Genomic DNA, 23638 nt, shown 5'->3' with positions numbered 1-23638 from the left:
AGCAATCATCGTTATTTTATAGAGACTGACTTGTTTTATCATAAACATATTGACAAAAGGATAGTTTGTTGTGTTGGTGGTACATTGCATCTTGATAAAAGCAAGAATAAATACACTGTTTAATAAAGGCTGTATTAATGGAGTTATCACGGGATTAATTTGTTGAGGAACCGCCGTTGGCTCTGGGTATGTGAAAACACATGTAGTTGTGCTAAATAAAAGCATACTAACTTTGGGCCATCCAGCTCATGCACTGCTCCCTGCCGCCACTTCCGTCGTATTGACGTCGCCATTTTGAATCGAGAGTTGGCGTAAGCTAAAGGACTGGCCCGACCGCCGGTGCAAGCACGAGAGGCGCTCTGACGACTCAGGGCGGTCTTTGTTGTTTTTAATCTATGAGTACTGTTTTCTTATTAATTGTGCACCCCAAGCTCTGCAGTTGCTGTCTTTAGTAAGTTTGATGAGGCAGCAAAGCAGATGTGACAGCTAACTAGCTTGGTGAGCTAGCTGTGGAGCAGAGCATCAGCACCGGCTTTGAGGAGACTGAAAACCACCGCGAGTCTTCGCGCCACTTATCTTCCCCGACACGCATTAATGAAGTGAGGCAGCCGGTGTAAAGTCTGTCATCAGACGTCACATCAGGTGAGTAAAACGCGTCAACTGTAATGACAGTATCAATGAAGGACTGTGAAGCGCTAGCCGGCTATATATTGTTAGCTGCAGCTGGGCTAGTTGGCGGGCATCAAAGCTAATGTTGCTAATAAACCAACGCTGGTCTACATTGCTACCACATCAGCTGAAAAACTGTAATTTCCATTGTCCGTGGCCAGAGAGAAAAAGATGTCGCCAACTTGCAATACGATTCATACTTAAGCGTGAAACTAGGACGAAACAGCCAACGAGAGCTTATTGGAGCATGTGCGTTACAGGGCCACCTCAGTGTTGTGAATCCCTGGATGGAAAGGCTATTTGATTAAAGGACTTGCTGTATCTTTATGAATATGCTGTTTCATTTCTCGTGCTCGGCTTAAATAAGCAATGGTAACGGTAAATTAACCAGGACTTAGTTTTTTCTGACCACTCATGGCGCGTTTGCACCGCTGCTGTTTCACCCATCCACACCACAGCCACACACTGATGCCACCATCACAGTCACTACAATCGACACACCGCAGACGAACAGCCGTGGCAAATTGGGAGGTTGTGCCTTGCTCAAGGACACTTCGGCACGTGACTGCAGGAGTTGGGATCGGACCTTCCCATTGGGAGATGAGGACTCTACTGTTGAGCCTGTGCTGCCCTAAATTGTATCAAATGATGCCCATGCAGTGGATTGGCATACTGTTCAGCCAGTCTCAAATTAAACTTTTTTTCTATTGTGTTTTAGGAGAGATGTATCAACTTCCTGTGAATAACCTTCCACGAATCAGAAGAGCAAGGAAGCAAGTGAAAAAAGCACTTGAAGATATTGGACTGGAGTTCTGTAAAGAGGCATCAGAGGTGAGTTTGATGGATGGTAGTGCAGGGCAGTATGATAAAAGATTTACATCAGGGCTTGTTTTAATACTGTGGCGGTGTGTCATGTTATATCACAATATTTTACTTCTGTGGCTGGACTCAGTGTTTTACAGCAGGCCAATGAATGTTATGAACCACTTTGAAAATGCTGCACAGTCCTAATTTTTCAATTATAATCTCGTAGAGCAAAACTAACACCTACTTCACACCAGGGTGATAGCTACAACTGCACACAATGCACATGTAGAAATCTGCTGCCACACTGCTTGTCGTACCTCTGAAGTGTAATGAGGGTTCCCTACTCAAGCACAGCTGCAGTAATTGTTAGGATACAATTCACAAAAAGGAGGTAAGGCGCTGCACAGAATTTGTAAACGAAGTAACAAGAAATTTAAAAAAAAAAAAAAAAAGCTTGACCAGAAGCACATGAGACAAAGGTGTTCCCAGGAGAGGAGCAGGTGTTTTCAGACATAGATGTGAAATGGGGAAGAAAATGTCCGAGAAGGCACTCAATTGCTTTTTTGGCCTGTTTCAGTTGAACTCAAGAAAGATGGCGGTCCTGAATCTGAAAATCAAAATGCCAAACACTCTTCATATTTTACAATAAACTGATTTTGATCAGTGTTGGGGGTTTTAGATCAAATATCTTCCTAACAGAAGCCCCTGCAGGCATCAAAACACTTTTTTTTATCCTCCATCACTTTGTTTTCTAACTCTCAGTGCACCTTCACCCCATCCAGGTGTTTCGCCTGGATGGAGCATATAGCAAGCTGTACTCAGCCTGTAGTGTTTTTAATTGTGGGATGTCAGCTGTGATATATACTGATACTGAGAAAGTATCAATACCCCTGATTCCACGTTTTAAGTATCTATACCCCAAGGCATTTTTTCGTCTGAATCAGAGACATTTTGAGTCAGGCAACTTGTGGGTCTGCAGCCACCGAGCTGGGTCCTCTCTCCTTTCTGAAATGGGCGGGGACTTGTTCTCTTTCTTGTGGCAGCCTTCCCTTCAACCTGCTTATTCTATTCATTTTCTGGTGTTTCAGATTTTTCTATGGTATCAATTAAGCATCAGTATCGAGATATTTTAGACAGGTATCGGATCATAATTTTGGTATTGTGACAACACTAACGCCAGCCACTTATCATATGGTGGTATACATAATTAGAACTGTGCAAATCTTTTGGGACAGTACACCTGTCTACCACAAAGCACTAATATACATGTGTGTGAACTCAAACAACTTAAAAGTTTGCAATTTTTAGTTACGCTTTAAGATTTGCCATTAAAAGCTTAAGAAGTATCTTGTGCTGTATTTATTTGACCAAACTAAAAGTCTTTAGCTGGGGTCACCAACACGCAGCCTGCTATTGACCTGGTCGCCTGCAAGAACTACTTGAGTGCCCGAGAGGCGTGTTCCATAAATAGCACTGTTTCATATCGTCACTGTAGTGTAAATCATCAATAATTGTGGAATAAGTAACATCTACATGTGAGCAGTGTCTTCTCATAGTATGACTTCTACTACCATTATTATTGTTATTAAAAAGTGATCCGTGCACTTTGTTCTGAAAGTTTGTATCAGACAAGTAGCCCTCCATACTTCTTACTTCCCTTGAAGTAGCCCTTGGTCTGAAAAAAACTGGTGACCCCTGGTCTATGGAGTATTACATTATACTAAAGTATAATATTTTGATTCACAAGTGAAAGAAATTGTCACCTCTTCTGTAGCCCTGTGGCTGTTACTCTTTTTTTAACATCAAACATCATTTTACACAAACAGGCTTGTTCACCAAGAGATGTTCCATGTTAAGATTAAAATTCTCCCTCTTTTCTTTTTCTTCTCAAGGAATTCAAGGAGTTTTGCCCAAACGAGCAGTTTGTTAAAAGTAGTCTCTGCCTTGATATCTGTGCTTGGGATCCATCATACTCTAAATCACAGGTAAATCTGGGTCTAATTTTTTTGTAAAATAATATACAAATAAGCACATTCACCTTTATTGAATGCTTTTTTTCTTTGTCTTTCAGGACTATAGATCAAAGCCATTTTGCTGCACAGAGTGCTCATTTTCTTCCAAATACTACTCGGGCTACAAGAATCACTTCCGCAATGTACACAGGACAATCTTTGACACTAAAATCTTGCTCAGTTGTCCGTACTGTGCATTCACTGCACACAAGAGAACTTTGGAGACGCATGTAAAAATATTCCACACACCCAATACAACACGCCAAAACTATGGAACCCTACAGGGAGCTGCTGTGGGAAAGAAAGCCTTTCTTGACAGAGCTAGACAGGGAGATGGCGTGGAGAAACCCATGTACTTTTGCAAAAAGTGCACATTCCGGGACACTCTCTACAATGTTGTGAGAAGGCACATCTACAGGGAACATTTTCAGCATATCGTATCCCCATACCTGGGTATGGTTTCAGAGTCATCTGTCAAAAATGGGGCTAATCCTGTCAATGGCAACAACATCCTTTGTACACGTTGTCAGTTTTCCACCCGCAGCTATGAGGCTTTGGTGCAACATGTGATAGAGTATCATGAACGCATTGGTGCACAGGTGACCTCCATGATTGGACATGCTAATATAGTTGTATCCAACGCTCAGTCCTTTACGGTTACTCCTCTAAAAACCCCTCTAAATGTCGGCAGAGGCATAGTACCACAGGGTCTGGTACCACAACCAGTTATCGGCTATTTAAAACCTGTGGCCCCTGTTGCTAAAAATCCATCTCCCATCACAGCCAATAAAGTCCGTGCCATACGTCCTGGCAACAGCGTTGTGGCTGAAAATAATTCTGCTGGTGTAAACACATCTCAAACACAAAAGTGGAAGATATGTACAGTATGCAATGAGCTTTTTCCTGAGAACCTCTACAGTGCTCATTTTGAGAATGCACACAAGGCAAAGAGAGTTTGGGCACTGGCCAAGTACATCATGAAAATCCACAACTTTACCAGCAAATGTCTTCTCTGCAATCGCTATCTCCCCAGTGATACACTGCTCAACCACATGCTTATCCATGGGCTCACCTGTCCACAATGCCATACAGCTTTCCACAGTGTTGAGGAAATTATGGAGCATGTGGCCCGGACTCATCCCAATGACTTTGTTGGGCCCCCTGGTGCTTCACCTCTGACATTTGACCTCACCATCAAGCAAGACAACTCCAGTAATGTACAGCTTGTTGTTCTCACTTTCAACATGAAAGAATCGGTCAATGGTCAAGGTCAACCTGTTCCTCCTCAGAGCAGCGGTCCACCTCTGGTGAAAGTCAGTGCTCCACAACCATCTCAGAAGAATGAAGCAGTTGGTGCCACAAGTTTCCATTCACTGCCTCACAGAAGTGAGGTTGGGAAAACTTTGTGTCCGCTGTGCTTCACCATCCTCAAAGGTCCCATCTCTGAAGCTTTGGCCATGCATCTGAGGGAGCGACACCAAGTGCTTCAAACAATGCATCCCGTGGAGAAAAAGATGACGTACAAGTGCATTCATTGCCTGGGAGTGTACACCAGTAACATGGTTGCCTCTACAATCACACTGCATCTCGTGCAGTGCAGGGCTGTGGGTAGGAACCAGGCCAACCAAAACTTCAGGTCTACTTTGACTCTGAACTCGTCGGGAGCTGGCTTCATCAAGAGGCAGCCACCAGTGCAGGCTGCGCCCAACCCCAAGCGGTTAAAACTGAGCAAGGAATCAAAGATTTCATCCACAACTGTCGGTGCTGGATCTGTTGGCCTTGCCCTGGATCCTAGGAGCTACGAGCACAAGACCTATGAGGCGAGGAAAAATTTCCTTACAGCCTACTTCAACAGACGACCATACCTTTCAGCTCAGGAAGAAGAGAAACTGTCTGCAAGCCTGTGGCTGTGGAAGTCTGACATTGCTAGTCACTTTGCAAGCAAGCGAAGGATGTGTGAGAGACAATGTCAGAAAAGTAAATTGTCGGTACTCCTAGGCTTTGACATGCATGCTGTCAAGAAAGTAAAGCATGACTTAATCTTTGAGGAGAGCAACCGTGATGCCACACCAGTAGTGACACCTGGAGACAGAAAGTCTGGTATTCCAAACGCAGACCAAAACAAGCGGTCTGACACACTGAACTGTACCTTAAAACTCAGAACATGCACAGAGACCATTTCCATCGATTCTGACAGTGACCCCGAAGATAAACCAGAGAATGACAGTGCTGTTGTCATCCAACATGAGAATATAAAACCCCAGGACCCAGCAAATCTGACAGAGAAGACAGAACCATTGAACAAGGCTGATCTGTCTACAGACATGGAGAGCTCTTTGCAAGATGGGAAATCAAACGCCTGGATGACCTTCTGTTAGTGTCTTTGTATTGCAGTGTGCCTTTGTTCTGAAATAGTTCTGTTTTTTAAGTACTTAAATCCAACTTAAAGAAAACAGGGAAAAAATATGTTATCACCAATATCTATACTAAAGGCATGAGCTACAAAGAGACTTTGGTAAAAACTGTAGGACTTGTATTCAATGTTGGGATGGGAAAAGGAGAAGGTTGCATTTAGTACATGATTATGAGATGTAATTAATATTGTATATATTTTTGCCATTATTCTGTATTTCAGTCAGTCCTATTCACACTCTAACTTCCTTAGTTTCATGTTTTTTCTGAACTGCGAAAAAACTGTAACATTTTATTTCACACTTAGAATGTGTAGGATATGCTTATGTACATGTTTTAATAAAAGTTTGTTAAATAAAAACTATTTGTTTTCCATACTCAAGTCACTAAGTATGAAAAGTTTTGGCCTGTGTAACCTTAACCCTGAAAAAGAAGGTCTCAAAATTTATTACAAATCGTAATAAGGTTGAACATCTTTACAAAGTAGGGTATGTTTTTCTGTTTTGTTTTCTTTTTTTGTTTCCCTTTCTTTCTTTTTGTTTTAACAGCCATGGTCTGTCCTTGACAGGAGACATTTCAATTACAAGACAGATTTGTTTTTACTGTTTTTACAGTTGCAACCAGAATTTTACATAAGCCTTTAGAAAGACAACCTTTTGTTGTCTCACTATCAGACTAAACTTCTGTTGCTGTTGGTCAGTTAGGTTTACTAATATTATTTCTATTTGTCAAGTGCCAGAACAATGAAAGAGAAACTTAATTGGACAATTTCATATCACTTCCTACAAACACAAAACCATTGTGCTTAAGCTCAGATGATTTTGGAAGCTTTTGATAAGTGTACTGACCTCGTTTGAGGTGATTAGATGCATAGTTATGGGTGTATTTAGGCACATCTCAAACACACTGCTTCCTTGACTGATATTGTGGAAAAAATTCAAGATGATTTCAAGAAAAACAAAAGTTTAGCCTGATTCAGTGTCTGGCACTATGAATAAAGGTTGTGTCGTTTTGTACAGCGTATGTATCCTACAGGTTTTAACTGTACACGCACAAAATGGTTAAAAGCAGAATTGAAAAAAAACACGCATTAGCGTCATGCAAGTCAGGGAGGCTTTTCAACTTTAAATGCAAACAGTAGCATTTACTATATTAGTCAGTCAGTCTGAAGAACATATTTTAAACACGTTCAGATTTGGAGTTCACCTCTCATCATCGTTAAAGCTTCTACAGGGAGTTTGTTCCAGGGACCTCTTTATTTCCGGTCTGTCCTGGACGTTGATTGGTGCTGTGGTACTTGGGGCGGGACTTCTGCCTGGTACAGTAGACGAATTGGCCAATGGCCAGCGTGCATCACTGTTGAGGCCTCGGAGTGTATGGTGCAGAAATGTCCATATTGTTGCTGTATTCACAACTACTGTTTTTAGTCATTTCATAGCTGAAGTCCTAAAGGTAAAGAGCCCATAAACAGGTGTAAGTATACTGTCCATAAGAAGTACCCGATAATAACCCGATGGCTGTAGCTTGTAGTTGTAGGACGCGTTTGTTGTGTGCCGTTTATAACAGTTAGTTAGCATAAGAAGCTAAAACTGGTAGTATTTATGTGACGTGTTGCCAGAGCTGACAGTAATGGTAAAGATGTGGCATCTAAAGTCGACAGGTTATAATCGAAACGACCAGTTGTTACATAAATTTAGATGGCGAATGGCTAAGGGTTGATGTTTTCAGCGATTATCATAGCACATGCTTGTTGGTTGTATTCAAATTTAATCTATATTTCATAACATCTCATATTATCCACTTGTTCCCATTCATCTTGTGCGATTCTACTATAATATAAGCAGATTGTTGAAACGTAAACATCTTGTGATGGATAATGAATGTTACTGGTTTGTTGCTTACCTTAGTTTTCCAAGTTATCTGTAATGTAAGCAAGGATGTTTGTGTGCCAATATGAATCCCACAACACTTACAACTGATAGGTCGTTTTAGATTTATTAGAGTTCTTTTTTATATAAAGGTAATAACCCACAGAGAACCATGGATGTGAAAAACCATCAGTTATTTTTTGCAAAATAATTGCCATAAGGAATAAATTGACTTGACTCATCCCTTTTTGTTTTCAGGCAACATAAGGTGAAGAAGCTCTCATGTAGCAGTGGACAGACTGAGGAGCATGGCTGCAGAAACCACAGGGTCTAATTAGGCTGGCTGTATGTTGGAGGTTTGCAGTTTGAAAATATGTCATACAGCAACAGAGAGTTGGTGGAGTTCTTTATAAGCTACAAACTGTCTCAGAGGAACTACCCAACCTCTGTCCTAAGGAGAGAGGATGCAGGTGGGCGGACTGAGGACTCTTCTGACAGTAATGGCGTGCTGGTTGACAGCTGGAATAGGGACAGCCAGTTGGGGTCGTCACTGGTGCTACAAAGTGACATAGAAGCTGTGAAGGCAGCTCTCTTGGACTCTGCAGATGAGTTTGAACTTCTCTATACCCAGGCCTTTAGTGATCTTTCCTCACAGCTCGACGTCACTCCTGACACAGCATACCACAGCTTTAAGAACGTTATGGATGAGCTTTTTAAGGACGGAGTCAACTGGGGGCGGATAGTAGGCCTTTTTGCTTTTGGTGGAGTACTCTGTACGGAATGTTTCCAGAAGGGTATGGGTGAGCTGGTTTCTCGTATTGCAGACTGGATGACCGTTTACTTGGATGAGCACATCAGTCCGTGGATCCAGAGCCAAGGAGGTTGGGTAAGTCTCCAGGGAAAGAACACAACATGGGGTGTTACAACTATGTCAACAAGTGTGTTCTGCACTGCATCACACTTTTAATAGAAGAAGCTTGTCTGAATACCTTTCATTTTGAGTTTCTCTTTATGTGGGTGAAGAGAAAGAGTCTTTGTATCCTGCTCTGAGCACTGGAGATAACTATGCATACAAAAAGAATCATCAGATATATTACATTTTTGTCAGTTCACTGTTATAGAAAATAACAAAAAATGCAAAAAAATACACATTCTTACAAAGTTTTTGCCACAACAGTAGATCTTTAAAGTAATACTACTTAAATGATTGTGGAAACAAACTACAGCCTACTAACACAATTCACTTGACTCTTTCTTTTCTTCTCCAACGAAATCTTCCAGGACTGCTTTGCTGAAATTTTTGGACGTGATGCCGCTGCAGAAGCAAGGAGATCTCGGGAAACTCTCTCTAGATGGCTGCTAGTTGGTATGGCGCTGCTAATGGGGGTAGTGGTGGGTGTTTACATCGCGAAGAAACAGTAAAAGCATTCCTTCTCTTTTACTGCTGCACGGCTTGTGTAATGCTACAGCAACAAAGAGAAAACAAAAAAGATAATGTTTACAAAAATTAACAGTCTTCTTGTGCACTGACATGATGTGGATTGGCTAAAGCAGTTTGTGGGAGTACAATATGTAGCTTGGTGAGCTAATAACTTCCTTGCTTTATCCCATTTCTTTTATATTTTTAACATGTGGCAGAGATTGACACCTATTAAACGGTGACACTCTCTAGACTGGAAGTGCTTTATGTAAACCTGATAAGCTAACTGTCATTGAAACAGAATCTGCTGGGTTGATGAGACAGTTTATTTTTACTTTTCTTATGTTCTTTATCCAAGAACCAGTTTTTACTATTTACAAACATTTTACCAGAACGTAAGTTATATTTTCTTTTCATTGTATAATGCTGTACTGATCTCTTAGGCATGCTTCAGAAAATAAATATATTTATGTTTTTCTTGTGTCTACATTTTTTTCATTGTGTTTGTACACTTAGACACATCCTCTTTGTTCTACTCAGCTTATTCAGTTGGACAAGAATAAGGATCACATGTTAATATGTTAATCATGTGTGCAGGTAAGCTTTACAACTGACTACAGCACTATCCACATATCATTGATCTACAGTGCATAATAATTTTTCAGGCTCTTTTTGATGCTGGCAGTTACGCACCTGTACATTAGTCTTATAGGAAAACAATTGATACTCAGGCCTCATGCGAATGATCTTAATTGTAGTGAAGTTCACTGTATTGAGAGTCAACTTGGTCTTCACAATTGTGAATTGGACAGGATTTCCTGGAGACAGTTACAAAGTTAAAGATTGTGAGTCCAATATATGCTACAAATGTAAAACGTATGATGTGCTGATACTTATGATAATGAATACATCAACTAGTAAAATCCATCTAAGACTAGAAAAACACTCAGAGAGCGCAGACCTCTGCCAAGCATATTGTGATTGTCACGCAACACATTAGTCTTACTTTAATGTTATACTTCCTTTCAGCAGACTGTCTGCTACAATTTGGTGTTGGTGGCAGGTTTGTACCATAATTTGTTACCTGACAGTGTTGAACATTATGATGACCCAGTACGTATTTCATATTCCAGATCTTAGTGTCCAGAATATTGCCAGGATCTGGATCGTACTTTTACATCTGCCAGAAATTCTGGTGACCTTGTCTTGTATTGTTTTGTAAAGCAATCCGACCATTTATTGTGGAGTTATATACACATATGGTGAAAATGGCCCTATCTCACAATGATAAAGAATCCTTAAAAAAAAATACTGGATCCAGACAGTAAGCCATATCACATTGGAAATGTTATCACTTCTTCCTTATCCTATTTTGAACATTTGCTGAAAATTTCATCAAGATCCGTTCATAACTTTTTGAGTTATGTTGTTCACAGACAAACAGACAACCTTTCCCAAAAACATGAACTTCTTGGTGGAAGTAATAATTGTAAACTTCATGACAGAAGGACAGCAGCATACTGTGATCCATCATCAACTTAACCAACATATCTTGTGCCCAAACATGTTACACACCATTATCAAATTTCTTTTGTCATCTAGACCAGTGGTTCTCAAATGGGGGTATATGTACCCCTGGGGGGTACCCCTCTCCAGGGGTTACCCAAGTTTAAAAAAAATACATATTCAAAAAATAGCAACCAAGCTAAATTTCTTTAACACAATTTATTTAGTCAGTGTTTGAATACAATATAAGTTAAAGTTCATAAAGTGAGCACTATATCCAGTAGACCCTAATAGTACAGCGCTGTGTTTTACTTCTGTTTTTCCAACCAAAACTGCTTTGCGCTAATCAGGGGGTACTTGGCAGAAAAAAAAAAAGTATCATAGGGGGTACATTACTGGAAAAAGCTTGAGAACTACTGATCTAGACCACTCAGGGGCCTGATCTGACAATTTTTTCTTAATTTTTGGTCAAATTATCTCGTGTAAAACCTCAAAATTTATGATCAGTGCTAAAACAGTGTAATAAACATAAACAGTGTGAATGGCACTGTCAGCCACACAGAAACAGACACACACACACACACACACACACACACACACACACACACACACACACACACGCACGCACGCACGCACGCACACACACACACACACACACGCACGCACGCACACACACACACACACACACACACACATACGTGTGTGTGTGTGTGTGTGTTATCTCCGAGGAGTGGAGTTCAGAGTTTTACATCCTGTGGCAGTTGGAGGTGGGAAAGAAGTAGCTGCCATGTTGCACCTTCACCTTTGGGTGGTGCTAGTGCACTGCACTTTCCACAAAGTCCAAACCCATAGTGAGATAAAAGCTGAAGTGGTTGCATTAGTCCCAAGCTAACTTCCTTACTGTTTGCTACATGCAAAGAGCCGATTTTGCCATGAAATTAGGAGTAAAAAAATGCTGTTTCCTGTCTCAGTGAGGCTTTTATTTATCTACAATCAAAACACCATTACCCCAAAGACCTCTAAGTCTCCTGACTTACAAAGATGCATCAGATTATGACTTAAATAGCTGCATGTTTATTTTATTAGTTTCAAAAGTTACAGATATTTTTTTCAATACAACTCTCCTGGATAAAAGAGTTTGGATGGGAGAGGAGACACATGCTGAAGGAGCAGGAGAGAAAGGGCCACTAACGGATGGCCCTGTGAGTCAACTTGCCTGTGGTTGCTAATCTTTCACCAGCATTTGTCGCCATTTCCCCAGGGCAGAGCTGGCAGCTGCAGCAGATAAACAGCAGATAGAGACACTTAAGGAAAAGAGTATAAATTATAGATGTGCTTGCATTTATGCCAAATTTGTTTTAACACTCATGTGGTGGATTGACTGACTGTAAAACTTGTTTGAGGAGGAAATGATATGGATTTGAAAGAGATATAGTTTTGATGTAACTTGAGGCTAACTTTAGGTAAACTGAACAGAAAACTCCTCGTCTCATACTGTTTCTTCCAAAGCTGTCAATGTGTAAACCTCTCACAAAAGAGGCCCCCAGGGAATCAGGGGTAGAAAAATTTAGTGCGCATAAATTTTGGCTGCACACTGAAGACTGTATCAGTTGAAATGGTGATTTTTATTTGATAACTTATGCAGAAGAGATACCTGCCTCTGTTTGTGTGTGTGCATGAATGTGCTTGTTTTGCAATGTCATGAGTGGGTGGTGTGTCCAGATGTTCACAGGGTTGATCTTGAAGCTGAAACCAAATGTAAAAATGACTTGTGTCTGTCTCTGACGTCTGCAGTGAAGCGTGTACAAATCTGCAGTGAAGACAGAAAGTGTGTGTGAACATTTATAGATTTGCCGCAAGTGAAGCATTTTTGTTTTTTGTGTGTGCGCGCCCACAGATTATGAAACCTGACTGGATTCATTTGAAACAAACTTGTCATGACACAGTGATTTTGAAACCGTGACTGAACTTTGTTGAGCTCACAAATGTCTCTAACTTCAGAGATATTTGTGTTTGTTTGTCTCAGCTTTGTCTGTCCTCTCTGGCATCTTGTTTTAAGTGTACGCTGTGCCTCTCGCTGACTAACTGACAGGGGGTGTGTGAGTGGCAGTGCCAGCAGCAGGTGGATGGATTACGTCTGGAGCGACGATGATAACCTATCAGTTATCCCCCAGCACTGAGTGAGCAGCCCCAGCCCTGCTGCTCAACGTGAAAAAAGAAACAAAACACTTCACAAAGAGAACACTCGACTTTCTTACATTTCAAGCAAAAGGCAATTACAGTGAAATCATTTTTTTAAATCTGCATTCAAATATTCAGCAGCTCCTTTGAGGCAAAATTCAAAGCCATGACTCTCTAAAGGCCTTTTCCAACCACTTAGTGAGACTTAGAAGTTTATCAATATTGGACAGTTGTCTTTGGTCTGCAGGGTGCGAATAGGATTGAAATTAACACAATCTCAGCAACATATCAGGTTTAAAATCTGCAGGGTTAAGTGAAATAATTGCTAGGATTTGGAAATTCATTTGATAAAAATTGAAGACATCCCGATAAAGCCAACTAGTCATTGAAACAAGTTTGTTTTTAAACAGAGTAAAGGTTTGATGCATTTTGACAGACTAATTTATGCGTTTATTGATTTCTTTCTGAGTTATTGATACAAATTTCCCACCATCAGGCCAAAAAGACTCAATATAAACGGTTACCCCAAATGCTAAAATAGTTCTTGGTTAATGAGAATTGACTTCAGCAGGTTCCAGTTTTGTCACTCTTTAACTTTTCAAGGTAAAATATCTATATTCAAAAAGACAGCATTTCTTTGACTTTTTTTTTTTTTTTTTAAAAAAGGTGTGATAAAGTTTGAGAAACTTCCTTTTGTTTCATGCCTGAGCGCCCCTACAAAAGTCTCTACCCCATTATGCCACCCTGGTCCAATCTGGCCTAACGAGTGATGATGCCCTTATAATACAACATCATAACATCTTGCTTGATGGGTTTGTCACTTTAATGCTCATTACGGGGAATGAGACTGCAGGGCTCCTGTGAACTCACAGGAATCTCTCAGATTTTAGTAAAGTAAAAAAGAAAGGAGGCGATTCTTGTAAGAAATAGCTGGAAGAGCATTTTCCAACTGATTATTCATGTTACCAACCTGTTGCTTATTGAGTGTAAAAAGATTATTTTAGAGAAGTAAAGAAGAAGCATCTGAAACCATTGTCTGTAAATACAGTTCACCATATTTAAGCTTTCGCATGCAAAGAAAAAGCCATTTGTGAACACCTTACAAGAGAAGCGCTGTCTGTCCTCGGTCAAAGCTGATCTAAAATGAACCCGGGCAAAGTAGAAAACTGTTCTCTGATTGGAGAAATCAAAATTTGAAATTATTTTTCTAAATAATGGACAATGTTTCCTCTGGACTACAGAGGGATTGTGTGGCCTGTTACCAGTGCACAGTTCAAAAGCCAGCATCTCTGGTGGTGTGGGGGTGCATTGATGCCTATGGGCAGGTTACGGACCTGGAAAGGCTCCATTAACACTGAAAGGCATACACAAGCACTCTGTGCTCCTCTAAATTTCTCTTCAGGGAAGATCTTCCATGTTCAGCAAGACAATGCAGAACCATGATCTGCACATATTACAACAGCATGGCTCTGTAGTGGCAGGGTCCAGCTGCTGAACTGGTCAGCCTGCTGTCTAGACCTTTGAACGCATGAAAACATTTGGAGGACCATGAAACAAAAAGTCCAGCAAAGAAGACCCCAGACTGTTTGCAGCTAGAGTCTTACATTACTCAGGAATGGGACAACCTTCCCCTCCCAAAACTCCAGAAGCTGGTCTCCTCAGACAGTCACAGACTGTTGTTAACGGAGAGGAGGCTACACAGTGGTAAACACAGCCTTGTCATGACTTCTTTGAGTTTTGTTGCTGCTATCAAATTCAAAATGAACTTAGTCTTTCTCAAAGTGGTGCAGTTTTGTCGTTTCAGAATCTGATGTGTTGCTGATGTCTATTGAGATTAAAATATGAAATTGGTTTATGAGATTTGCAAATCATATTCAGATTTTTGTTTAGCTTTTATTGATGTTTTACACAATGTCCCAACTATTTTTGGAAGTGGGGTTTTCAGTTAAATTATGAAAAGTTTGGTGAATGTCAGAATACTCTAAAACTCTCCTCAAGAGCAGTTGGTGGATGAAGCTTATTTTTACTACTTACACAGTTAAGGTTTATACCCAGTGTTTATATTTATACCACCTGTAACGATGACCTCCATCACCCAAACATATTTTATCACCTGTCATTAGCAAACCTCCTGTGACGTCTGCTTTCTAAGATATGTGTCTTTGGCCTGATCCTTGGGACTGATACTACGTCAACTGTTATGAGCTTATATGTCACGAAACATACCTTTATCATAAATAAGCAAGTTAGATTTACCCCTTGACATTTGACATTCAAGCATGAGAGTGGAAGTTTTAAGCATAGAATATTTTCCCTTTACCATTTAGGAGTCGTAATGAGTAACACAAAAAATGACCCTGTGTGCTTAGATTCAATCTCAAAGCCTGTCCTCTGACAACTGGCAGCACTTGTCTAAATTTAAAACCCAGTCCTGCATTTAAGTTAAGTGTTTGCCTCTTCTGTCGAATGGAGAATTTGCATACATGTACAATTATACTGTCAAAGCAGAGCACTGCCCCTTCAAAGGGACTATTATACCTGCACAGGGGAGGACAATAACTTCACTCAGTTTCACTGTGGTCAGCTGACTCAGCGGAAAAGATAAACCGAGAATTCAAATGACACCACATACTCCAGAAAAATAAAACTCACACTTTTATTTTTATGTTTTTGACAGAGTTTCAACATCTTTGTGTTACTTTTTCCAATAAAAAAGAGACCAGTGTAGCACAAAACCAAGTATTATATTACATAAGGAGTGATAGAGGAAGGTGGAGGTGGAGCTGGGTTTGCATTTTATGTCCACACTTGAGATCTCTCTGACATGAAACAAGCACATGATAAAAAAAAAGTCATCTACAGATTTGATGCTATCCCTTGAATTAAGTGACAATCAGAAGAAAACCTTATTCACATTATTCATTGCAGAAACACGTACGAACAACTTCACACAAATAACTGTCAAGAAAGCAGACGTGCTACTTTCCAAAACACACACTGCTGCTGGGTGCCTGCTTTGTCGTTTCACACCAGAGTGGGAACCATGCCAGTGTTGAGGTGGTGTGTGTAGGGTAAGGAGGCAGAGGAGTGCAGGGGTGAGGCTGCTGGGATGAGGTGAGGTGAGTGGCCATAGGTGAGGAGAGTCCCAGGGCCAAGAGAAAAGGAGCCTCCGCTGCCATCAAAGGACGCCGGCTGAGTCCCGTCAGAATAGGTCTCCAACACTGCTGCCTTCTTACTCTTTTTGTTCTTATTGGACACTTTCCTGTTCCGTGTTTGAATGCCGTCCTTCTTCATGGTGAGAGGCCGGTTCACCTGAGAACAAACAGGTACATGATGGTGAGGGAATATGGGTATAATGTTACCAGAGCAAAGTGAGTTTTAAGCAAAAGGCTGACTCACATTATGCAGTTTAAAGTAGAGTCCACATGCATTACACACTGGTTCTCCGTTGGCATTACGCCTCCACAGCGTTGTTGTGCTTGTGTGACAGTTGGCACAAAGTGTTCCCGCTCGTTTGCTGACAATCTGAATCAAAGACAACAAAGAGTTCAGGTTTTTAAGACTTTGCATTAAACATTTCACAAAATGAGTAAAGTTTGGATCATACCAGTCTTTTCTTGGGTCGGATTAGAGGTCTGTTCTGGCCGTTCATCTTGTGGTACAGTCCACAGGCGTTACACAAGTAGTGGCCTGTACCGTCCCGTCGCCACAGAGGGGTGGCTGTGGCTCCACAGTTGACACACTCTCTGGCCTCTGATAAAATCAAGTGGAAACAATCATTACCATCCACATGGCAGTTTGCTTGGTCTTTGAATGGCTCTACTTGAAAAGAAATAAAAAAGACAGTTTTCAAAAACAGGTCATAATCTTTAATATATTAAACATCAACATGTGTCAAGTTAAAAATAACAAGAAGTTTCAGCTGCCTACATGTGGTTAGCTCATTTGCTTTTCTGTAGCTTTGTCATATGATCTCCCTCAGCATTAATAATGTTCAAATTTCCATTTTTCAAGCCTGACTGAGCACATTTTACACTTTTAATCAAATTACACATACATAAGTTTACCTTTGACATTTAACCTTGAACTTTGACCTCTGGAGAAGCTGGAGTGAGGGCTGACTTTGTACCTATCTGTTCGTCATCTTATGATTAAATTAGATTCAAGAGTCATTTTTTTTATCTTTATTAGTCAGATTACTGACTAATAGACTGACTGATAACTGAGTTAAAGATCTGATGAAATGTAACTCCCACCTGGAGTGGATATCCTCATTTTATTGTGTAGCTTTGGGGAGAATGAAGGGCTGATCCATGCTCCAGGACTGGAGTAGAGAGCAGCAGAGTTGTACTCTTGTGGCCCCGTCACATACGAGCTGTACGGGCTCAGCATGTGTGGGTGGGAGTGGGAGGTGTAAACACTCCCTGCAGCAGGTGTCAGGTTCAGGAAGCTACTGCTGGACCCCCCCAGTGGGCTCAGACGCTCAGCCTTAAGGGCCTCCTGCATCCTGGGACTCTCTCGGCCCTCTCTGCTTGGGGAGGAGTATCCATCTCTGGGGTTGGTGAAGGAGGAGTTGACACCAGGGGTGTAGAGGGAGGTGGGGGTCTGTGAGTGAAGCGTGGTCTTGGTGAGGGGGCTGCTGCTCCAGCTGGAGGAGGAGGCGTTGTAGGGGGAGCTCAGGGAGTGGCTGCCTGATCCGTCCAGCAGCTGGAAGTTACTGAGGAGGCTCGGCGAGGTGAACACCTGACGAACTTTAGGGAAAACAGGAAGGAAGAGGGAAAATGAGATGATTGTAAAGTGGGCTGTAACAGAGTAAATGATGAAAAAGATGGAAATGATGAGGTAACATAACGCCTTGATGTGATTCTGCGAACAGGTTTCAGTCTGACACTGACTCAGAAAGTTAGATGGGTGACAAAGGGCCTATCCACGGCAGATCTACTCAACTCGGCTCTATAGGTCTGTGCATCTTTGCTAAGCAGGGACCAACTTAGAGATTTTTCACTCTTTTTGAAAACAACTCTCACAACTACTTCAGGTTTAAATCCTCCCTTATCCACTTCAGAGGTTTTTAGTTTTGTTGTGATTCCCGATGGCTTTGGAAATTTACTCATCACACATTTACACATTTATCATCCCATTAATTACAAACTATTTCTTACCAGCCTAGAAATACTAAAACATCATTCTCAGTCTCTCCTTCATATTAAAGAAAGAGATTATTAGATAAATGCTGGTGTCTGATCTATATAGGTGGATACCAAAGTTCAGGTATCCGTACTGGTAGTGATGCTTGTAAGTCTGATCAGTGCGTCCCTGGTGACAGTAGATGGGAGCTCTGACTGACTGTTTCTATTTGCACAATCATGTTTCAGTTTTTCTTTTGCAAATTGCACAGTTCTTGACATCCTTTCCAGTGCACTTTTTTAACATTTTGAATTTTTTTATTTTATTTTTAACTTATTTTTATATACTTTTTTGTTCTCTGTACAATGCTCTTTATTATCAATATATCTTTATTTTTTTCTTACTACTTAAGCTCTATTTTTTCTATTTTTGTAATATTTAGTGTGTGTCTATAAAAATTGTACAGAGAGTGTGCGATTAACAGGAGTCAAATTCCTCGTACTCTTGAGATACTTGGTGAATAAAAGTAGTTCTGATTCTGACCTGAGCCGTGTCTGTAAGTGGATGATGCTCGGCTGTGGCTGGAGTTGAAGAAGGAGGGCAGGCTGGTGTAGTCTGTGTCCTGGCTGGAGAAGAAAGCCTCTCCATCCTCCCCTGGAGGCAGCAGGCCGGTCTCAGAGGGAAAACCGGCAAGAGGGTCAGAGCTCAGCAGAGCCGGGGACACCCAGTGGGACTGCTCGGACGAATCCTCCATACTGACAGAACAGACCTCAAGCTTAAGCACATCTGGAACGAGGATGCATTCAATCTACAGCTCTTTTGAGCTAGCATCATATGAAATAACATCTAGTATTTATTCCTTGGCAGGGAGCAAATGTCTCAACCAGCCTGTTTCTGATTTATTGTAACTCAGACTGAATTGGATTCATCAGCACACCCATTACGTCAAAATAACAGCCACTTTGAACTCATAAAGGACATGATCTCTTGTCGGCAGGCTTCTTTAAACTTCCTTTTCTAGGAAAAGGAAGTTTAACAGTGGCTGAAAGTTAAAACTAAAAATAAATGGATCTAAAAGTGTAGTGGTACAGCCAATGACCAAACGGTTGCTCGCTAGCCTTTTCATTGTAGCTGTGCCAGTTAGAGGAATGCACAAGACCTGACCCTGGGGACGCCCTGAGAGGTGCACAGTCAGCACAACACCTCAGCTAATGTCAGAATGATATTGAATAAGGTAAATCTGCTTTTTGTTGAAACCCTGTCGAGAACAGATTTAAATACTTTCACAAAAGTTCTTTTTGTTGTTATTATTATAAATATTATTTAGATTTTTTTTTTATCTAAAAAAAATAATTATAAAAAAAAAACAATAAAAAATGCATTAAGTTCATCAAAAATCTTAAGTCCTTAGGATGAAAAGTCTTCCTGTGGCCTTTTAAAATATCAAAGAAAAAAAACTTAATATGTGGTAGAAACTCATGAAAAGCAGAGAATATCACAGCAATATCATGATGGCTGCAATAACAGGCCACACTCATCCCATATCTCTAGAGGAAAGAAAAGAGGAAAGAGAAGAGGCTGATAGTGTCTGATAAAGTCTGAGAAAATCTGATAGAGGGCATTACTATAAAGCTAAATATATCCAGCTTCACCGATACTACGTGACCCTAATCTCATCAGATTAATAGAAATCTGCCAAACTAGAGGTGTGTAAAAACTAAGAGTGGCAGCATGACCATGAGAGAAACAAGAGGAAACAACAGCAGTAACTACATGTAGGTAGATTTTAACACTTTGAGCTGATTATTAGATACAAGCTTCACTCATGTTGGAGTTGATGGAGCAAGGGTTTGTTTTTTTAATCTGAAAGTTGAATGAGTAACATTATCTATTACTTGATATGAAAGACATGTAAGTTGTGTGATATTGATATGTTAATATATTGCATAATGAACTATGAGCACATTAACAGTTGATTGAATTAATTTCATCTCTAAGTTACATAATCAGAAATTAAGGTCCCAAGTTACAGTACATCGAACAATAAATGCTTTGAAGTGATATTGAAGATTCAGGTAAAAAGATGCATAAAGAAAAAAGATGTCTTATTTTTTGTCAATACTTTGGATCATAAACGGCGTCTGCAGAAGAGTAAGAGCAGCAGGAAAGCAGAGCTGAGGGGTCACCTACCTGTGTGGATGTCACAGATGACAGATGGAATCAAAAGGACTCTGGATTTAACTTATATCATCTAACAGGTGGCGAAGTTCAAGTGGATACCTCAGTATAGGCTGATGGCTACGAGAACTACTTCTCCAACCCCCCTGTGAAGTTTAGGGTTAAGAGACAGTTCGTGGGAGGGGTTGGGGACAACTTTTTTAAAGACACACCTCTTTGGTGCAGAGAGAAAAACAAGTATGTGGGCAGATAATAGTTAACATAATAACTGATCTGAATTTCTAATAAAGTCTGACTGTCATTTATCCAGAGGTGGTGCAGATACTGAGTGTCCTGTCATAGACTGTTTGAATCTAAACTGGGTTGGTCAAGGTGAATGTCAGCCTCAAGTCTTGGTTCCTCTTCTTTTGTGACTGTGTGGGCTATTCATAACATGCTTCAAAATGCAGATTTCAGCACAAAAAGCCCCACGTATCGGCCACAGTACCTGCCATTTCTCAGTATCAAATAAGATATGAGAAAACCCAAGCAGGCTCTGTCACAGAGACTTGCACCGATACCATTTACTATGAAGGACATCATAATGCTGTCCCAGACAGGGGAGAGAGCACGCAGGATGAGTATTTTTGTCTGTTGATAAAATGTGCATATAGCCCCTGATAAGAGTGAGCCTGCATGGAAAAAAGTGGATGGACATTTGAACAAAGCAAATATAAAATGCAAAGACTCAATTTCTTTGTGGTCCAGCAAAGCTTAGAGTGGAAGACAGTAATGCAAATTGGGAAAGGTGCTGCAATCATGGGGGAGAGATATGGTCTGGACACGTCCTGGCCCTGCACAAGTCCGACACTGTACCAGTCATTTGGTAGTCAAAGCAGTTCCCCAACTTTCCTCTCTCTTTGTTCACGTACAGTTTTCAGGTAAATCAGAGGACAAAAACAGTTAGGCCTCCATTTATTCGCAACAATGGGCCTTTTTCTGGCACTTAAAACCTCACAGCGGTTATAATTAAACTGTATTCATGTCAGGGAATAAAGATGCAAATTGATGCTGTGGTCAGAATGACCCTGACAAAACACTTGGACTAAGTCTCCTATTTCCTTAAACTTTTTCCATTGAGGAAACTGACTTTTTTAATCAATATTTGCAACATTTATTATACTAATCAGACTATTAGTCTCATTCAGGATGAGTCAAATCACACATAGATGGACAATCATTCAGAAACAGCTCTCACGTTTTCTCTTGAAAGGTTCCACCAAAGACTGAAGATGACCACTATGTTTTTAAAATCCTGACATTCAACATGAAAAGTTGAATGCTGTGTCATATTTTAGCAAGGTAGCTTTGTGCGTGAATTTTTACCTTCTGTGTCAGACTGTATATGGTTGGCAGAAATTAGCAAACAAATTCATGTGGCCATAGTTATGAGAAGACCAGGGGGGTGCTCATTCATTAAGATATCAAAGAATGTTAAGGCCTTTCTTCGCTTACTTTTAAGGAAAGATTTCATTCTGGGAGATTAATATGAAAATCTAATTGCAGTGTGTGTGTGAATGAAAGTCACATTAGGAGTGAAGGCAGTCTCTGTGGCAATGTGGACAGCTGGGCAGGGATGTGGCTGCTGCCGCTGCGAGAGCGGGCTGCTCTGCTTTGATAAGAAGTTATCAAGATCAGGAGGAGGCCAGGAATTACAGGCCCGCTGCTCGCTGTCACACAGCAGCCGAGGCGTACGCACAGACCTACAGGACATTGCAGCACGCCTGTGGTCATGTGCCCTGGAACTCGTAAACCCCATACACACAGCATGGACAAACACATGCACATGCACACACACACAGATGCACTAAATGTCTCTTCTACTGACAGCGCCTCACCAGAAGCAGTTGGAGCTGTCTCTGGGACGACTTGTTGGACAGTTGGGAGGTGCTGTGACCTCACCGTGGTGCGATGACGGGTGGTGTTGAGTGTCAACAGTGGACTTTGGGTGCAGCTTTTTAATTCCCAAGAAACAGTCTTCTGAGTACATGCTGCTCTTATCTCTGAAGCACAGAGCAGCAACATACCCAGGAGAGCTCTCTCTTACACACACACACACACACACACACACACACACACACACACACACACACACACACACACACACACACACACACACACACACACACACACGCTCATACTCTGTCGATCATCTTCAGAGTTCTTCAGCTTTCTCATGAGTTACTTTCATTTTGAGTCAACAAAGACTTGTGAGTATCCATGTTGCTTTCCTCACACACACCTTTGATCTGCACGTGATGCTGTGTGCATCAGACAGAGAGTCACTCACCCTGTGCATTTAAAAAAAAGTCATGTGAATTGGAAACTAAAGTTCAGTACTACGCTGCTGATCATGATATCATGATATCATTTTTCTTCCTTGCAGATTTTATGTAATCTCAGTTTTTTCGCAGCAGTCTCAAAAGAACATCGCTGCATGAAATACTGGAGGCATAACCTCAGCTCTGAACTGTCTTTGCTTTGACTTCTTTCCTTTTATATGTAGCTCAAATATAAAATCAGATGATTCATCTCAGGGGGGTAATTATCTAAATTAATTTGAATTTGAATAATTCATGTTGCATACTTGCCCAACCATAACACACTGTCATTTTTTATTTTTTACTTACTGTGTAGCTCAAAGGTTGAAAATAAACACTTCTTTATCATATGGCACCTGATTTGAACAGCATAACATAATATTACACGTACTTTCTGTGTTTAACTTTTTTCAGAGTTTTTTTTTTTTTTTTTTAACACTTAACCTTACCTTGTTTTTACAGCTCTGAAACCTTTGAAAAGTTTGAATAAGAAGCACAGTCCTGTGGTTTCTCTGCATGGACACATACTTTATTTCTAATGGCAGGGCGTCTGTGTGGGATCAGTAATGAGGGCAGCAAACGAAACTTCAGATATTCCAAATCTATATATTGTCATGTACAGTGAAACTGTGTGTGTGGTTTCTGTGTAGGTGTTTACAGAAGGCCCTTAAACTTAAACTTCTAATCATGGGAGACTGAAAATTTCACACGTGTGTTGACATCAAAATGAATTTATGTTCTGGATTTCTGTTTCATGTTTCTTCAGTTAGAAAAAGAAATTCAGAGACAAAGTGCATCACTTAAGGTCTAGACACCATCACTGAGGGCCCAACAGAAAGGTTCTTGAAAATAGATGTAACACCTGTGGCCCACTCTGCCCCCTAGTGGTAGATTAAGGACTGCTAAAATATGATATGAAGAAAATTAAACTACATCTACAAGCACATTTCATTGTTTTTATGTTACACAGTGAAGAAAAATCACATTGTTAAACTTCAAAATCAAGTCCAGTTTGAAAAACACATAAAGGATCAAGTTGAGTTTGCAACTGTCAATGTAGAGTGAAACCAGGTATACTGGGATAGTTTTTGTGACTCC

At 40.7% G+C, this 23638-nt stretch overlaps 3 protein-coding genes across 5 annotated transcripts; 2 read left to right on the top strand and 1 right to left on the bottom strand.

The window, feature by feature from the left end:
• The first annotated feature begins 313 nt into the window (after positions 1–313).
• adnpa (activity-dependent neuroprotector homeobox a) lies at positions 314–6215 on the top strand. The gene is made up of 4 exons (XM_074676542.1): positions 314–642; positions 1388–1500; positions 3369–3461; positions 3548–6215. The coding sequence occupies exons 2-4, from the start codon at positions 1393–1395 to the stop codon at positions 5864–5866; spliced, it is 2520 nt and encodes an 839-aa protein (XP_074532643.1). The 5' UTR covers positions 314–642; positions 1388–1392; the 3' UTR covers positions 5867–6215.
• Positions 6216–7231: 1016 nt separating this feature from the next.
• On the top strand, positions 7232–9627 carry LOC141795608 (bcl-2-like protein 1). 2 transcript variants are annotated; one of them, XM_074676574.1, is made up of 3 exons: positions 7232–7352; positions 8027–8654; positions 9050–9627. In XM_074676574.1, exons 2-3 carry the CDS (start codon positions 8142–8144, stop codon positions 9188–9190), a joined length of 654 nt encoding a protein of 217 aa, XP_074532675.1. In that variant the 5' UTR covers positions 7232–7352; positions 8027–8141; the 3' UTR covers positions 9191–9627. The 2 variants fall into 2 exon arrangements, with proteins under 2 accessions (XP_074532675.1, XP_074532666.1); XM_074676565.1 differs by having other exon boundaries at positions 7238–7373.
• Positions 9628–15600: 5973 nt separating this feature from the next.
• Positions 15601–20304, bottom strand: gata1a (GATA binding protein 1a). 2 transcript variants are annotated; one of them, XM_074675125.1, is made up of 6 exons: positions 20193–20304; positions 18546–18757; positions 17132–17626; positions 16483–16628; positions 16275–16400; positions 15601–16187 (listed from the first exon to the last, which is right to left on the bottom strand). In XM_074675125.1, the coding sequence occupies exons 2-6, from the start codon at positions 18754–18756 to the stop codon at positions 15900–15902; spliced, it is 1266 nt and encodes a 421-aa protein (XP_074531226.1). In that variant the 5' UTR covers position 18757; positions 20193–20304; the 3' UTR covers positions 15601–15899. The 2 variants fall into 2 exon arrangements, with proteins under 2 accessions (XP_074531226.1, XP_074531235.1); XM_074675134.1 differs by having other exon boundaries at positions 18546–18788; positions 20193–20289.
• Positions 20305–23638: the final 3334 nt, after the last annotated feature.

The sequence above is a fragment of the Halichoeres trimaculatus genome, unplaced genomic scaffold (genome assembly GCF_033239565.1).
Source record: "Halichoeres trimaculatus isolate MK-OKI-2021-1 unplaced genomic scaffold, fHalTri1.1 fHalTri1_scaffold_1, whole genome shotgun sequence".
NCBI lineage: Eukaryota > Metazoa > Chordata > Actinopteri > Labriformes > Labridae > Halichoeres > Halichoeres trimaculatus.
Note: the sequence above shows the minus strand (reverse complement) of the source record. Positions and strands in the feature narration are given on the sequence as shown.